Below are 18,464 nucleotides of genomic sequence, written 5' to 3' on the forward strand. Positions count from 1 at the left end.
AAATGATTTCAAATACACTATCAAAAGAACAGTAGATTTGCTGGCAGGGAAACCATAATTGTTGACAAGTAACTGAAGGCATCATGTTAAAAATGATTTTAGATACACCACAGTAAGCTAATGCGCTTCCTGGTACCCTTCCTCCTTCATTTATGTCATAAATATGTCAGCATCCATTAGTATTTGTTAAGCTCTCATAGGAGCTAAATGGTGCACTGGACTCTACATTGGGTAAATTAAATTGACAAAACCCGCCCTGTCATTCCGTTCCCGTGCCACCGCCACTGGAAAAGTATTCCATTAAATCCGTGCAATGAGAGAACCCTAGGGCCAGATAGCTTGTGTCGGAATCCTAGCAGGCTGTGCACCTCAGTAGGCCTCAGTTCTTCATAATAAGACTTAATTTTTTCAGTTTGAATAAATAAATAAAATAATGTGTGGTCATTAACTCAACAAACATTTATTGTGTGACTTACCACATCAGGCACTGTTCTGGGCACTGGGGACAGAACAGTGAAAAAAGCAGACAAAAATGCCTACCCTCGGAGTCAACATCCGGTAAAGAGCCAGGCAGTGGCTACTTTAGGCTTTAGGATGGAGAGCTAGGGAGTGTGGTCGAGGCCGTCCTCCCAGAGAAAACGGTGCCTGATAAAGGCCTGAAGGAGCTGAGCAAGGAGGTCGTGCCAGGTCAGGCACCATCAGGGGCAAAACCCCAGTGGCAGCAGTGGGCCTGTTCTTTTTGAGGACCTAGAAGGGCAGGCAGTTTGTCTGAAGCAGAATAGGTAGGAAAGGAGACCAGAGAAGCAACATGTGGCCAGGTGACAGGGCTCAAAGGCCATTTTAAAGACCAGTTTTTACTCTGAGATGGGAAGCCTTTGCCGTTTTAAGCCCGGGAGTGACTTGTTCCAGCGCACGTACTCTAGTGGGGTTTTTCTGGTGGCAGTGTTGAGAGCACATGGATGGCGGGGCAGGGAGCTCAGTCTGGAGCCTGCTCCATCAGGCTAGGGGGGACACGATGCACCTGGTGGCAATGCTGGTGAGAGGCAGCGGGATTCTGATGCAGGCTGAAGATGACCTGACCAGAATTTTATGCTGGATTGGATAAGGACAGTGAGAGAAAGAGGAGTCAAAGATGACTCCAAGGTTTTTGCCTGAGAAACCCGAGAGATGGGTAGGACTGCTAGAGACTGGGGGAGGGAAACGAGGAGGATCTGAGTCGCGGGTATGGCAATGTTAAGTCTAAAATACTACGAGGGAGCTAAGTAGAGATGTTAAGAAGGCAGCTTCTACAAAAGTCTGAAGATCCATAAAGAGGTTTATGGTCACGATATAAATATAAGAGTCATCAACCTGTAGGTGGCATTTAAAACCACCAAACTGGTGAGATCACCAAGGGACTGAATATAGAAATAAAGGGGCGGTTCCAAGCATCGTCCCTTAGGCACTCCAAAGTTAGGAATCTAGTGAGGCAAGGAGATTGCAGCAAAGGAGACTGGGAAGAGCAACCAGGAAAACAGGAGGGAAACCAGAGAGAGCACATCTGGGGAAGCCAAGGAGGGCAGTGCTTACAGGAGGAGGGGTCCTGCATTGTATCCCTTGACCCTGAGAGTGCATGTAAATGAAAACCAAGAACGAACCTTTGCTTTTAGCAGCAGAGACCATTAGTAGTTTGACAAGAGCAGTTTCAGTGAAGGGGTAGGAACAAGAGCCTTGCTGGGGTGCATTCAAAAAAGAGCAGGAAGACAGAAATTAGAGAGGGAATGCACTCAGTGAAGGGGTAGGAACAAGAGCCTTGCTGGGGTGCATTCAAAAAAGAGCAGGAAGACAGAAATTAGAGAGGGAATGCACACAGCTTTTTCAAAAAAGTGTTTTGGGAGTTGTTTTGTTTTTTATGTAGAAGGAAAGAACTAAGCTGATACCTGCAAAGGAAGTGGCTCAAGAAAGGTTTTTGGTATTTTGTTTTAAGATGGCAGAAACAACAGCATGTTTGTGTGCAGGTAGAAAAGCTCCAGGAAAAAAGGAGAAATGTAAAGAGAGAAAAGAAATGAAAAGAGAGAGCCAGAGAGAGATGCAGGGAGGGTGAGATCCAGTGCAGAAATGTGGATAGGTTGGTTCACGCTCTGCTATGTAAAGTGCTTAACATGGTGCTTAGCATTTTAGTAAAGGCTCAAAACTCCCAGATATTAAACCACTAACTGTCAACTAAAAGGGTTTGGCTAACATACATAATCTTACAGTTCTAGTGCAGCTGCAATGTTCAGCAGACTAATGGATATCAGTTCAATGGAATCATGATAATGAAACGAAGACATTTAGAAGCAACGTGAATCACACTGACTACCATCTAGAATATTGGTTTAAAGGTAGAGATACGTACGTGAAGGAAACTAGGGAAAATAATGGGTTACTATTTACATTTGATTCATGTGGTGAGTCTGTCAGAACCAAGACCCCACAAAGTACTTGACTCCTCGCAAATGCCCTGAGCTGAGTAATTAATTATCTTTGCCCTTTATAAGGTCAGCATGATGAAACACCCGTGTCTCTTGCCTCACAAATATTCCATGGCATAATATTATTTCCACGCTTTTTTCATGTTCTCCCACTGGGTTTTATCTTGATGCATAAAGGCGAGGCTGTAAGGCGGAGCTATGATAGGGAACCAGACAAAGGAAGGTGGCTAGTAAATGCGTAACTGCCACTTCCACTGGGAAGAAAATGGGGCTGGAGCTACTAGTCTAAAGTGTGTCCCTAGTAGTGAAAGCAATACATCGTACTTATGAAAAGTATATCAACAAATATATAGCTTTACAAAACCATATTTTTTTATTTAATACTAGTATCTCACCGCTATTGTAATTTTGCTTTGCTGAAGGCAGGTAATAAATTTCAGTAAACCTTAATTTCTCACTTGTTTCAATAAAGATTTGGAAATGTGTTCCTTTGAAACAGACATGAACCCCCCAAGTATAATAAAACCATACTGAAGAATGTAGCAATATGACAACCCATCATTACAAAAAAAGCAACCTTCAGGAAACATTTTAAAAAATACTAAAACTTCTAATTATAATGGTGAACTCAAAACCAAGTCACCAAAAGCACAAAAAAGCTTTTGCCCTAGAAAGCCACTGCGGTGCTCTATCTCCTTTTCTCTCACAATTGTTCCAATCACTAACATGATAGAAACTATCATTTAGCTTTTACTTAACTCAAGCCACTGCCATCTGCGTTTCAGGATCATCTTTTACATTTTCTGCATGTTTCAAATCACAAAGTTTCTCTCCTGAACTCTGCATGGTAGTTTTAGAACTATGCGCACATTATCTCCGAAAGGAAAACAATAGACTGAAATATTTAAGGGTGTCTGAGAACATTTAGAAGCTGGTGTCTGATTATTGACTGACAATTACACCACTGCTTGCCACCTGTTGTTCAACCTAATAGTTTATCTTAAAGTTAGGCAAATTACAGCAAATCTGGCCCACCACATGTTTTCGGAAATAAAGTCTTACTGGAACATAGCACAACTCTTTTGTTTACTTATTGTCTGTAGCTGTTTTCCCAAGGCAAGGTTGAGTGGATATGAGACCACATGGCTTACAAAGCCTAAAATATTTGCTAGCTGACCTTTTACAGGAAAAGTATGCCCACCTTGGTTTTACTAATGATGGAGTCCTCATTAAACAATTTTTAAGCCATATTTATGAATCCAAATGCTCATGAAGGGGGAATCAAGCATACAGAACCAAGTCATTACCTTCAAGTACCCAACTTCTACAAATACAGTGTGTGCTGTCCTTGAGAGTGAGATTTTTATACTTTTCATTGATTTCCTGAATTCAGAGTTTATTAAACGGATTTCTGTTAGGTCACAGGTACCTACAAGTAGACTTTCCTTTTAGGTACTCATGGAAGGAAAATTTTTTGAAGTGTTTCTATCAAAATGTAAATGTTTGAAATCCACTTTTGTCCCTCTCTAGTCTATGATTTTTAAAACTTTTTCCCACCCATACATATTCACACATCAAAACGTCCCAGCTCACTTTATCTTATCATTAAACTAGGACTTGGAAAAAAATATAAAATGATTCTAAAATACTAGTTATTCTTACATTATTATCATTTATTTTGAAATGTTCATGGACAGCTACTTTTCCAACACCACATGTATAAAAAGAAATATGCTGAGCTGAATAGTCCTCCAAATGGTGATTTTTTTTTTGCACTGTTCATTTTTAAAATTCTAATTTGTGTCTGTCCTGAGCAAGAATCTAAACATTTTAATTCTTTTAACAGAATACCACAGTAAATAAGTTTATAGCTGCTTGCTGTACCTTAGACAATCTATATTTAGGGAAGGAAAATTTGTAATTCAATTTACAATGATGTCAAGAAACAACATATATCTGTAAGCAAAGATAAGAAAAACACTTGGGTACACAGTGATAGCTCTACTTAAATAAATAAACTTTTGCTACTAGTGATTAGGTTCACAGGATTATTATATGTTTCATTGGCTAATGTGACAATTTGGAATTACTTCTAGTCACATTTAATTGGATTTGGAGTCTCTGGAGAAATGATATAGAGAGGCGTAGCAAAGAAACAGTCATAAAAGTAAACTGTTTTTCTAAAGGGTGCTAAGCGATGAATTAATATCATTTGCAGAATAGTTTTTAATATCCCCTCAGCTTAATAAGACTAACACAATGGTTGTACACACTAGATACTAAGACCAATTAAACACAAAGTTTGGGGGAGGGGAGTGTTTATTGAATTGGAAAACTTTTATTTTCAATTTTGAGGTTGATTTAATTAGTGATGAATAATCTTTAATTCAGGTGAAGTCTGAGACATGCTTAAATACCAGTACAATAGTTAGCACTATATGCTTTGCTCGGTTTGGAGGCATTTTAGTTTCCATCATCAAATACGTGTTACTCTGTAAGTGCTTTGAAGCTTAATAAGAAGCAACCAAAACAAAGCATTCTCTCATAGTCCTTAAATATCTCACACTGTGCAAACAGAAAAGTCATCTACAAGACAAGTGGCTTGCTGCTTCTCTTATAGTTTCAGTTTAGACTAAAAAAAAAAAAAAACCCCCACCTACTTTCTACATTCTAAAATGTGCCTTTTACTTTGCTTTGATATTAGTCTAGTCAAATTTATACATTACAAAATTTTTGACTAAGTATTTATGTATAGTTCCTGCTATGATTTTCCTTCTGTCCTGTAATTTATTTTTGCTCTTTTTTTAATCTGTCCTTGTTCTTAGGAGTGCCATGATTGCTGACTACATGTTCTGGCTCTGTGGAGGAAAAGAACACTATATAAGCAAGCTCATCAAACTGTATTGGCAGGTAAAAATTGATGTCCCATCTAGGGAGGAGGAGCCTATCTCATTTTTAGAAGCAAAATGAAGGATTGGCGCTTAAAAGACTGCTGAAAAAGGTAGCTCTGGGCCTATCAATCAGAAGGTCATTGCTCAGTAGTAATGTATTTATAATGAAGTAGATTTTCTGAGACTAATTTTAAGGGCAAAATTCAAGGTTGTTAACCCTTGGCCCATACTTCAGGTTTACAACCCAATATAAATTTGAGACATCCCAGGAACTATTTTCCCAGGCAGGCTGCTATAGTGACATGATCCTTTAAAATATGAACATTGTATTTTCATAGATTCCTCTTGACTTGTGACCTGCACAAGCAGATGCCAGAAGCAATACCAATTGCATAATAGAGGAAAATGCAAAGATCAGTTGTATTCATTGGATGACATTTAGTGTTTGGGACACTTAACCAGTAACAAACTGCAGATCTTCTTTCTCATTTATTATTTAAAATGACAGCAAGAAGTCATACTAATGGTCAACTAAATGCCAAGAAGAGAGTCTTACTTTCTTAGAATTTTAAGGAGAATTCAGAATTTACTAATTGTGAATTGCCTCCGAAATATACAAATCTGTTCTTGTTCTATCCTCCCCCAGGCAAGTGATCAAAAACTTTCTGCTGAAATGTATCCAAAATGAAGAGCTCCCATAACCCCAGAAACAACATCCAATTTGCTGATTATTAAACCGTTTCCCTCACTGTGTTTCTAGTCCCCTAGACCTTCAATCCAGTGGTTCCCAGTGGGGCCGCATGGACCAAACAGAAACCCATTTCCAAGTGAAATTTTTTCTAGTATTTGAAAATGTACTACAAAACCCAACTCCTTTCTCCGTATCTTCTCTCCAGACTTTATGGGACCTTTTTTCCTGTATGGTTTTATTTAATTGAATGTGGGCTTTCTGAACCAACGAAAGTAAGATAAAAAACTGAGAAAGAATCAACAGTCCTGATGCTTCCTGATTTTTCTCACATTTTCACTACTCCATCTTGGTCTCTAGTTTTCTGTCTCTGTATTGTGTTCTGCCTTCATTAGACAGCAAGGTATTAGGTTTATCATATAAAATTCTCGGAAATGTATGTGGTTCCATCTAAATGTTTAGAGCTCAATTTACCTGTTATGAAAAAAGATGAAGATTTACATTAGTCTGCTGTACTGTATACTAATGCTATACTTCACATTAGTCTACTATAATGATACCTAGATTATTATTTTTTTAATATTGACCTTCTGGTAAACAAAATTTTAATTTCAAAAGAATTTATTAATTTTCTGCTAAGTTTAAACCTTACCAAAGGGAATCTGAAACAAGCAAAACAGTAGCAGTGGCTTATAGGCATGTAATTAAATAGTGGTAAAGAATTTCTCAGTGTAAAAAATAAGCAAATAATAAGGACTACAGATATAATAAAGCAAGAAGGCTTTTTATTAAAGGATGTCAGAGACACCGGGGAGAGGCGAGGAAGGAGTTGAATCTTAAGAACTGGGATTCAGCAGGCCTGGCATATACTAGGTTAAACATGAAAGTTTTATTTGGTTTATTCATTCATTAAACAAACAACTATTGAGTACCCATTATGTTTTCTACATTTAACTAGGAAAAGATAGATCCAATGTTGGTACAACCTAAGACAGGTTAAAACCTTGAAATATTTGTAAGGAAAATTTGTTTCTGTTTTCTTTAATTTTCCAAGAGCACCAAAATCCCTATTTTATTTACCTTCATCCAAGAAAATAATCTCTACTTACCAATACATACATGTTTGCTAGACAAAAAGAAATAAAACAAATACCATTATTTTACTATTCTGCATTAATGAAAGATAAGAAGAATATGTTTCTCTTTATATGTTCTTTTTCTTGTGTAATTTGAAACAAGTTGGTATGTTGGAAAAGAGCCCTTGTCTAGAAGTCAGGTCTGATTCAGTCTGAGCTCTAATACCAAATAGTTATCTAACCTAAAGCAAGTTAGTCTCTAGAGAAACTTCAGCTAGAAAACAAAAGATGACTAACATAAAGTATTTGAGAAGGTCTATTATTAAAGCTCAGTTTAGCATTAAAATCCAGTATTTTTAGGTGCATCCAAAAATGATGTTACACATTTTAAAATAAAAAGCAGTAATATGATTAGAAGTTGCACCCTACAGATAAATTCCATAAACTAAACTCCTCTAACTAGCCCCAACATTAGCACACTGCATCATTCTTGTCAGTCATATGCTTCCTTCTGATAGCTAGCCTCTCCCTGATTTAATTCAAATGTACAAATCTCCCTCCCCAACCTCGTTTTGTCCTGTAGCAGAAGGGGCTTCTTGGATATTACCAGAGAGGTGCCCAATCCATGTGATCTTTAAAGACAGGGATGTCCCACTACCCAAGCCACCATGGCAATTACATTGTTAAATTTAAGAATGTCCCCAGACATCACAGACTGGAAAATGTATTTGCATGTACATTTGTAGACATCCATTCAAGGCTGAACAGACAGATGCTATTTTCACTACCATTTTAAGTGAAGAAGTTGCTATGTATCTTCCTTTCAACCACATAAAATCCCTACCACTCTTATCAGCTATTCTTTTTAGAGATCTTAAACAGGAAATAGAAAATTTCAGAATGTAAAAATTTGAGAATTAGTCTATTCTTCCTTCACAGATTGTTGGCTTCACAAACTCTAATGCAAAAGAACAGGTATTTGTTAGGATAAGCTCAAGAATACCTTTCAAATGTATTAGGAATACTTTTCGTGCAATCAACTCAGAAAGAAAAAAAGGCAAAAAGCTTTACACTGTATGACAGCTCACACTGGGATATATTACTGCGAATCAAAGTGTTTGCACATGTTATTTCATAATAACATCACCTCTTGAGAGCTAGAGAGGTTTGGAAATAACATGTCACGACTCTATTTGCACGCATGTCTCTGCAACCTGATGCCTAGTCTTTTGTTATCAGCCACTCTCCTTTTCTCAAATACCTTGAAATTTCATCTCAATTCTGGACTAATTAGCAAAATGCAAGGTCCCTAGTCAGGTGGAGAGTTAGCTATTTTGAAGCAGCAATCCTTGTGTATTTATATATTGCTCCTAAAGAATAATATTACTCCAAGAAGAACTTTATAGTGAACTCCAGTCCACCTCCCAAGCCCCTTGCCCCTTAGATGCAGAGCTAGATTAGCATGAGGAAACCAAACAAACAAACCACTCCTGTTTTCCTTTCCTAGTTTCCACCTTCACTTCCAGCCATGCTCTCACCGGCATGGGTTTGGGATGTGGCTTTATCTCTGTACTGTGAGTAACAGAGCCAGCTCTGGTCCACACTGCTCAGCAAAGTGAAGTGAGAAAAGGCAACAACTAATTTGTTGCTAAACTCTCATGAAATGAGGGCAGAGGAACCCCACTAAACAAGGGCAAGCCACCGGATCTACTTATTCAATATTCATAAACACATACACAGAAAATAAATGTGCTTACTCTCTATCTCATCATATTGGAAATTGATCTCCTACATATAGTCAGAATACCAAAGCAGCAATTTACAGAGAATTCTAAATTCTAAATTTACAGGCTTTCTGACTCTTGTGAGAAGGTGGTAGAACTTTTCTGGAATAAGAAATTGAAATATCATATTTGACATTGCAGTAGTGACAGTGTTTCATTTTAATGGCAATAAGAAGTAAAACCCTGATTCACAAAGTCTCAAACAGCAAACGGAACCAGAGCTCCTACAGCTCACAATACCTCATATGGGCAAGCATGGATCAAGAAATACTAAAATTCATATTACACCATTTCCTTTGTCCTCAAGTCAGTGAAATTATATTTGTTAAGTCTATATCATCAAAGCTATCTATGCCAGTGATTTGTTTCAATTTTAAAGCCATCTGGACAAAAAATGACCTTCATAAGAGAGAAGTCATTTGGTGAGTGTCTGTAGATATTTGTCCCAAGGACTCTCAACAGTTTGTTAGTCTCGCCCTCAGTATTAGAAAATTCACACTGTTATTTGACTCCAGTTACCTCATTTAGAATGGCAACTTAACCTTAAAAAACTCGTAGCTTTTCAGCTTTAATAGTAAGTTCAGCATTTCAATCAAAAGATTTATGTGAACAAAGAGATCAGCCGTTATAAAGCTAGTCCCAGAATGAATTTCTTACTATCAATTTGGTCTTAGGAGGGATTTTCTTTCCTCTTAAAAACTTTTAAAGAATTAACCAAACTGAATCACTTCTAAATCTCTTCTCTGGATTGACAACAAACTTCTCTAAAAGAAAAGAATCTCATGGTGTGTTCTTGCATCTTAACAAAGATCTACTGAAAAGGCACAGTTTCGAGTTCTTGGCTCTGAGAAAGTTGAAGGCATTCACAGGGGTAGAAAGACCTCTTTGGGGGTTGCTTGGAAGGGCTGCTGACACCAACACAGGCCCTTGTAGAAAGCCTGACATGTGGAGCATCTTCCCTTAGTGAAGCAGCAAAGGCTGAGGCAGTGCCAAGTTCACAGTTCCTCCATCTGTGCAGAGAATACCAAGATTTCCCATCCAGTTCAAGTTGTACTTGGCATTGAATGTTCACCATCTTAAAGATATCAATGGCCTAAATGGTTTCCAAAGATGGCTCACCAAAAAGAAATACTTCTCTGGTGTAATTCACCTACTATCAAAGGACAAGATCAGGAGCTGGCTTCCCTAAGAGACAAAAGATTTTCCCCTACATGCTTGAGGAACAGGTGCACAGCCTGTGGGCTCCTAAAGCCCTTCCGTACCTTTCAGAAGTTCACAGACCACAGGTTTAGGATCCTTGCACTACTCCTTCTCTTTGCAACAGCCCTTTTTCTCTTTGGTATTGCACCCAGCAGGAAACATTTACTGCTCCCAACACTCAAAGCAAAAAATAGCACCCAGAATGTTAGTGGCATGGAGTGCCTCCTTTAACTGCACTGTAGACATTCAATCCAGTGTGCGCAGGCTCCTCTTAAATTAGTGGATACATTTCTTCTTTACTTTCAAATTGTATTTGCCATTCATATTCAGTCAGAAAATATTTAGTGAGCACTTATTAGTGGCTATGTGTTAGGCACTGCACTATGTGTTGGAAATACAGCAGTGAACAATTCTGTTGTCGTTTCTCAGTCTCACCAAATCCATAGTGAACATGCCCAGGGCTGAAACCTTCAGGCAAGACAGGCATGCACTATACATGGGATGCCAGAATCTAAACCCAGTGAGGAGCCTGTCTTCAAGGAGCATATATTCTAGCACAAAATATTTACCAAGAAAAACAACTGGTATTTAAGTTAGACACCACTTCTTCTTAATCTGTTTTTCTTCCATGATACCATCAAAGTGCATTGCAAAAAGCAGCTCAGTACGCATTTGTTAAATCAAATAAATTAAATATTGGTTTGACATGAAGCTCAAACCAATAATGTCAAGAATATTTTGGAATAGTTGTTTTGTCTGCAATTTAAAACTTTAATGCTTATATGAATTCAACAAGTATTTCTGTGTATGTGTGTGTGTCTGTGTTTTAAGTTCACAATTATACACAATTTTTGTGCTTTCGTTGAGCTTGGGATTCATGAAACCATTTGGAAAAGGCTACAGATTTCTGAGTCTTTTGTCTCATTGGTTTCTGTGTTCAAAGGTGTCTCCATGTATATTCTAAGGTCTTAGCTATTAACTTCTTCTTTCAAACATGGCAATCAAGGCAGCAGCAAGCTAATGGGTTTCTATGCACTAACCAGAGGATGATGTAGAATAACTTAACACTGAATAGAAGTTGCCCCTTCTTACCATGAGGTAATTCAGACTCTCTTGCCCACCTCCCCTCCCCAAAGCAAACTCCTTGGCTGCTTCAGGATCTTATCTGCATTTCAGTGTTACAACTAGACAACAATGGGCATTGTAATAGTTTCTAGTCACTTGCCTACAAAGGGATTTGTCCATTAAGCTAGGCAATAATAAAATTCTCATTTCATGAATTCTCATATCTTTCAGTTAGAAGACAGGCAAAAGAGGAAGTTCCAAAGTGAGATGAGAGGTAAAAGAGAGCTTCCTCTCCTGGGTCATGCAAGAAGATAAATGTAGAAATGAATTTCTAGTCTAATTATTCATTCCTGTTTATGTATTCTTTAATGATACGTTTCCATGGTTACCAGCGTTGTTAAATGCTCTGTGTGTTTCATTTTGCTTTGATGCTATTTGAGGTAGCATGCCAGTAGGAGAGGTTCACTTTTAAATGAAAGATATAATTGAGGCATATATTTGATCCAAGGTTGAGCGTTCCTATGAAGAAAACAGTGACCGCGACATTATTCTCTAATTGTATGGTTTTATGTAGTTCTTCCACTGATGTTCTGTGACTATCTCACGCATTAGGATGGAAGGAAGGAAAGGAAACAGGAAGGAAGGGAGGGAGGGAGGAACCTGAACCATGAACACTTCAAAGCCCTATGTGCATTTCAATGCCGTTATATGTATTTGGTGACACTGATTTGGCCAGACTAAGTAGGTGAGGTAGCCTTTTTCCTGCCCAATCCCACCTTTCTCCCACACTGTCCCTCCTCCTCAACCCCACAGGTACAGGACAAGAATCAACCATTTAATTACTTCGCCTCAGTATGAATTTTAGTTACAGAGCCACCTTTTCAGAGGTTGGTGGCCTTTAAAGCCCTAATTCCTACAGCTTTTTTCTCCTACTAAAACAATGTCAGGCATCCAGATCATTTTAGAATTTGGAGGAAGTGTAATGTCTGAGTGTGACCTGCAGGGGGCAGCATAACTCACTTGTACTTCAGCTTTCTATGCAAGTTGACAGTACGAGCACCTTGTTGGAAAATAGTGGCACTGTATCAAGCAAGAAAATTAGTACTCAGTCGCTCCTAAGAAATACTTAGAACTCTTCTTCATACATGTATGTATGCGTATGTATTATATGTGTATATATATAATTATATAATTTATATTTGATATGTGTGTGAATATATATATACACACACATATATATATACACACATAAAAACTCTTTTATACATATAATTTTTTTAAAGGTGTCAGTCTGGTTTTGCGGTAATATCAGGTGATGGAGTCCGCACCATTTAGATAGAGTCAGCTTTTACTTCTCTTTTTTTCTCTCCTAAAAAGCTCTTTGAGTTTCTCGTGGTTCTTAAGAGAGGAAAAAAAGTAACCTTTAAATTTCTTTTCATTGTCTCTCATTTGAGAATGATATGAGTTTCAGAGGTTTAAGGCAATTTGGGCCTTCTTTTACTTGAACAAATTTGAGTATAGCTGTTTGATTCCCACGTGTCCTGTGGCTATTCTGCTAGGTTACCATGAGGTTATTTTGTTTACATAGAGGCTTTACTTTCCAGTTTAAATTTGTGAACATTTTGATTCCTTCGTTTTTGTTTGCATCTGATAATCAAAAATTGTTATAAGCAAAACCAAATTTAGAGGGTTTTATGATTATCTTTTATAGTTCCTTTAGATTTTTGTGGGTTATTGATTTAAAACCTTGCAGGGAAATTGAGGTCACTTTTTTTTAGCAGTTGGAGATGTAAAGTAACTATTCCATGAATTCATGAAATTTTTTAAGCTATGTTCACCAAGGTATAAAATAATCTGTAAAGCTCAAAGTTTTTTAATGTTTTTATTTATATTCAGCCATCCTTCTGAAGGTATTGCACACCAATTAAAAATGAATTCTCCTATTTTCTTGAATTTATATGGTTGTATTTTCCTCAGTAGTTTTTGAAGACCACTCTACCTGTACTATAGTTCCTGGCTGAATCATTTTCTTTTTCATAATCTCCCCCCTTTCAAATAATAAGACTTTGGCATTTTAAATGTCAACCTTTAACACATGGCATGATTGACTTTTTCTCAGGATCATAACGTAACTGTTAAGATACTCTAATTTTATCAAGAAAGCCAAGGTGCTATTTTATACAGTGCAGTCTAAACCAAGAAACAACAGCATATAAGGGACAATAACCTCCAGAAAACATTTCAAGGACTCTTTCAAACCCAAACCTAAAGGGATGGGAAATACTATAATTAGCACTGCAAACCTTCATTTTATTTATTTTTCATCATTTGGGTTTGGCCTGTTTCAACAGTCATATATAAGACACAAATCAGAGACCCAGCTGAAAACTGGATGCTGATTACTGGGACATAGTGGCAGGTCTCTTGAAGCTAGCACTCATTTCATTTCATTCAATATCACCTGAGGTTGTAGTTTGTTGTCATTGTCACAGAATGAGTATATATATATATTTTTTTGACAAGTCTATCACATTTTTCACGGATGCAATTACCCCCCTTCTGAGACATCTTGATGATGGCAAGTTGCACAGGAGGGAGGCTACCTGCCCCATAATACCATCCTCCTGCAATCTGCTGCCTTCTAAAATATAAAGGCCTCTGGGAGGAGCCACAGCCTGGAAGAGATTAATTCTAGACCAACAAGAGAAATAAGAAAGAAAAAGAAGAGGTATCTGGTTGCCAGGCACAGCTGAAACTTGAGGGAAAAATGAAATTATGGGAGAGTAAAGATCTAAATGTAAGACATGAAACCATAAAATTTTTAGAAGAAAACACAGGCAGAAATCTCAGACATAAGCATGAGCAGTTTATTCCTGGACACCTGTCCTTGGGCAAGGGAAACAAAATAAAAAAATGAACAAGTGGGACCACGTCAAACTAAAATGCTTCTGTACAACAAAGGACACCATTAACAAAACAAACAGACAACCTACAATATGGGAGAATATATTTGTAAATGATGTATACTATAAGGGGTTAGCACCCAAAATATATAAAGAACTCATATGACTCAACACCAAAAAACAAATAACCTGATTAAAAAATGGGCAAAGGATCTAAAAATTTTTCTGAACAAGAAATATTGGTAGCACATGAAAAGATGCTCCACATCACTAATCTCAGGGAAATGTAAATCAAAACCACAATGAGATGTCATCTCACACCAGTCAGAATGGCCACTACCCAAAACACAAGAAATAATAAGCACTGGCAAGGATGTGGAGAAAAGGGAACCCTCCTACACTGTTGGTAGGAATGTAAATTGGTACAGCCACTATGGAAGGCAGTATGGAGGTTCCTCAGAAAACTAAAAGAAGAAATACTATACGACCCAGTAATCCTACTTCTAGGAATTTGCCTGAAGAAAACAAGATCCTTGATTCAAAAACATATGTGCACCCCTATGATTATTGCCACATTATTTACAATAGTCAAGATATGGAAACAACCAAAGTGTCCATCAATGGATGACTGGATAAAGAAGGTGCACAAACACAATGGAATATTATCCAGCCATAAAAAAGAAATTCTGCCATTTGTGACAACATGGTTGGACCTAAAGGGTATTACACTAAGTGAAATAAACCATGTGGAGAAAGACAAATACCATATAATTTCACTTATTTGTGGAATCCAAAAGCAAAACAAAATAAAATGAGCAAGATAGCAATAGACTCATAGACATTGAGAACTGACTAGTGGTTACCACAGCAGAGGGAATGAAGTGGGTACGTGGGGAGGTTGAGGAAGATAAAGGGACACAAAAATCTCAATCATAATATAAATTGGTTACAGGGATGGTAGGGTAGCATGGGGAATATAGCCAATGGTTTTGTAACATGTTTCTACGCTGACAGATTGTAACTGTACTAGTTAGGGTGAGGACTTAATATGTGGGTAACTGTTGAACCACTGTATCCTTGAAACCAATATGATGTTGTACATCAACTACAATTTTTAAAATGGATAAATTTTTTTAGGAAATTAAAAAAAAAAAAACATTATGGAGACATAGGAGTACACCCAAGACAAATTTTGAGTCATAGACCCTATCGCCAAAAAGACCCTTTTCTGCACGGCACAGTAGCCCCTTTTATTGGTCTCTAGGTCGGCCACCACTGTCCCTGGTCTGTGCGCTGCCAAGGCCATGGAGCTACTAGCTTCTAAGAGGGATAGTTCCCTCACTGGAAGGCTCTAGTAGTATATTTATCCTCCTGACAAGGATTCCACTTCTGCCCTTCACAGCTTTTTGGAAGAGCCTTTCTTATATTTGGAATCCCACCTTAGTGCTGGACATGGCTGTAAACCTCATTTATGACTCAGAGCACAGGGCTCCGACTGAGAGAGAACTGACTTGAGTCCCAGCTTCGTCACAAAGTAGCCATGTGAACTACTGCATATTGTATAATAAAAAGACTAGGTGTACTCTTCTGTAAAATGGGAGAATAATGCCCATTTTCCAGTGTTGTCTTAACAAGTAAACAGTAGTTTATCTACAGCACTTAGCCAATGCACAGTGAACCCTTATTTAATTAACAAACAAGTTTTACAGATTTGTCAGTGAATTAAAGTCTACACAGATAGTGTACAAGAGCAGTTTGCTTTGTAATAACAGAAAGTAAGTTCCTGCAACCTATGTCTTTTCCCCAAATTAAACACCCTTGGATTCTTTCAGCTCCTTCTCCAGTAAACTTTTTCAATGTCCTTGACTTTTCCACTCGAAGTCTTCTTACATAGTAGCCCAAGAGGTATAAAAACAAATTCTTGGTGTAAAAATCAGTACAAGTCTAGGAACCAGGTCACGGGGTTCTTCTCCCAGGCATGCTATTAAATAGCTGTGTGCTTTTTAAAAAGCAGGGAGCCTTACTCCTACCTAAACTACCAGTCAAGAAACACATCAGAAAACAAGATACAGTTAGGAAAGGAATACCTACGTTCATATTACTAAACAAAGTATAGTGATGGAATTATGAAATAATTACAGGTAATGTAGCTCTTTGTTCCTGATACATTTTGGTAATTCATTTTAAGTCACCAAGAAGAAAAGCTCTGGGATGTCCTAAAGAGTCAGAAGGCTGCGGAAACTCCCACTTATAACTCTGAGTTTTTATCAGCTGGTGTTTCTCTAACACACAAGCAGGAAACTATTCGGAAAATTATCCCTTAGAACAAGAACTTACTTTATATTCTATTTATAAATTATATGTGCTTTAAAGGGGGGTGAGGACTTGATAAGATGGGTGAATGTTGAAACCACAATGTTGCTTACGTGAAACCTTCATCAGATTGTATATCAATGGTGCTTTAATTTAAAAAAAGGGAATAACAAGTAAGAAAAAAATATATTTGTGCTTTGCCATTAAATAATCTAGACCAACCCCATGCACATTATTACTTAACTTACCCTGTGGAGAAGTCTTTCATTTAGATTTTGTCAATGTTTCTCTTTGAGACAAGCGTGCTAATTGATAGCATATCGTAAATCTTATGAATGGCCCAGTGGACAAAACAGTGTTATTGTGGCCAGTAGGTGTGGAAGATGAACATTCTGGTTTATGCTATGATTACTGCTGTGAAGGGGATCTTGACCTGATCTTGGTTTGATGTGGTCCATTTGTTTCTCTGTAAGTATTAGAATCAAATTTTTGTTGTCTCTGAAGACAGATATAAGACACTCATGGAAAAAAAAAGGGGGGAAAGTAATATATGATCTTATACTTCCAGGACTTTAAAATCTACTTAGAAGGACAAAAGGCCACTCAGTGTAAGAGAAAGTGGAGAAGGAATTGGTTTGGAAACAGGTTCTTGTCTTGCTTCCGTCTCTACTTTTGTGACCTCACGTGAGTCACCAGAACTCACCAAGCCTGTTTCCTTGGCTATAAAACTGAGTGATTTTTAAAATAGATTCTTAGATCCTTTCCATCTCTTTAGTTCTCTGCTGAAGGGAAATGGAAGTAAAATTTTGCTACAAAATATAAATGATTAAAAATTTATACAGGGTAAATTTGAGGCATTAAATGCTGAAGTTATTCAGCTAATGGAAGCATCATACATAATCAAAACCTTAACCCTAACCCTAACCAGACCAGACAGCGGACAGCAGTATACACACACACAATATTTAGATATATATACATAAATATATATGTTCTAAAATTGTATAGCACTCACATAAACAGCAAAACTAAAATATTTTCAAATTTAAAATATTTGTTATGACTGTTTTTAAACAGGAGAGATTGCAAAACAGATAATGCAAAACAGCTCTATAAGAATTTGCTTACCTTGATACAAGTAGCCCGTTCATAACAATCTTTGGTCATTTCCAGATAATGCAAATAAAAATTTAAATACCTTGATTTAAACTGCGTGAAGATAGTTACAACTTTCACATCACTGGTCTGATAAATGTAATGACAAAGTTGCCAAATATTTCCTCATATTAGAAAAGTGCAGAACTTTTAGTGGAGGCTGCTTAATAAAAGAACTCTTGTATATCCAAGGTAATATTTCAGCATTAAAATGTTGATCAAGACAGGGACAAACAATTATTACATATTTTATTCTGACACACAATTATATTAGTAAAATCATAAAAATGTCAATCCTGGTTATTGCATAGATGATACAGTGAATAAGTTTATAGAAAGGTCTCCAGATAAGATATTCTGCTGTTTAGGAAAAATCTGCTCCTTGGGTAAATTCTAAATATCAAGAAAATTGAATTTTTTTCAATTTAAACATATATATATATATATACTCAAAGGGATTAAATTGGAAAATTACTGCTCACAAAATTTTGTTTTTCCATTTTCTAGAAAATTCTAGTCATTGTTCAATATTACATCATTATTGAAGGAATAACAGCTGTATTATCCAGTAAAGACTAAAGGTTCCCATCTCAATCATTCACAGTTTACAAGTATAGCACTGCTTCCTTTGAATCCAGTGTTAACTCTGAAAGTAAAACGATGAAATCATAACGTTCATTCACTGTAATACCTACTTAGATCGACTTTATGAGGATTAAAGGAAATATGCAAAACATTAGCACACTGCTAAATGAAAAGTTATTTTATCTCTTAGAATACTAGGTTTTTTCCCTCAGTTTTTTAATAGTACATAAAGTTCAGTGGAAAAAGTGGATTATGGGAGAGACCCCAATTTTCCCTTATTGTTGTATATTAGGATAAACTCATGGGTACAATAAATGACTCCAGAATTTCAGTAACTTAAAAAAATTAAAC

General features: G+C 37.1%; 1 protein-coding gene across 2 annotated transcripts in view; it reads left to right on the forward strand.

The window, feature by feature from the left end:
* Window positions 1-18,464, forward strand: part of SPATA16 (spermatogenesis associated 16) — a 212,783-nt gene that overhangs the window by 138,817 nt on the left and 55,502 nt on the right. For both annotated transcript variants that reach the window (XM_037003739.2, XM_073230426.1), the window contains exon 5: window positions 5,279-5,363. In XM_037003739.2, coding sequence (XP_036859634.2) covers window positions 5,279-5,363 — 85 coding nt within the window. The remainder of the gene's footprint in view (window positions 1-5,278; window positions 5,364-18,464) is intronic.

This window comes from Manis javanica, chromosome 3 (genome assembly GCF_040802235.1).
Source record: "Manis javanica isolate MJ-LG chromosome 3, MJ_LKY, whole genome shotgun sequence".
In the NCBI taxonomy this organism is placed as follows: domain Eukaryota; kingdom Metazoa; phylum Chordata; class Mammalia; order Pholidota; family Manidae; genus Manis; species Manis javanica.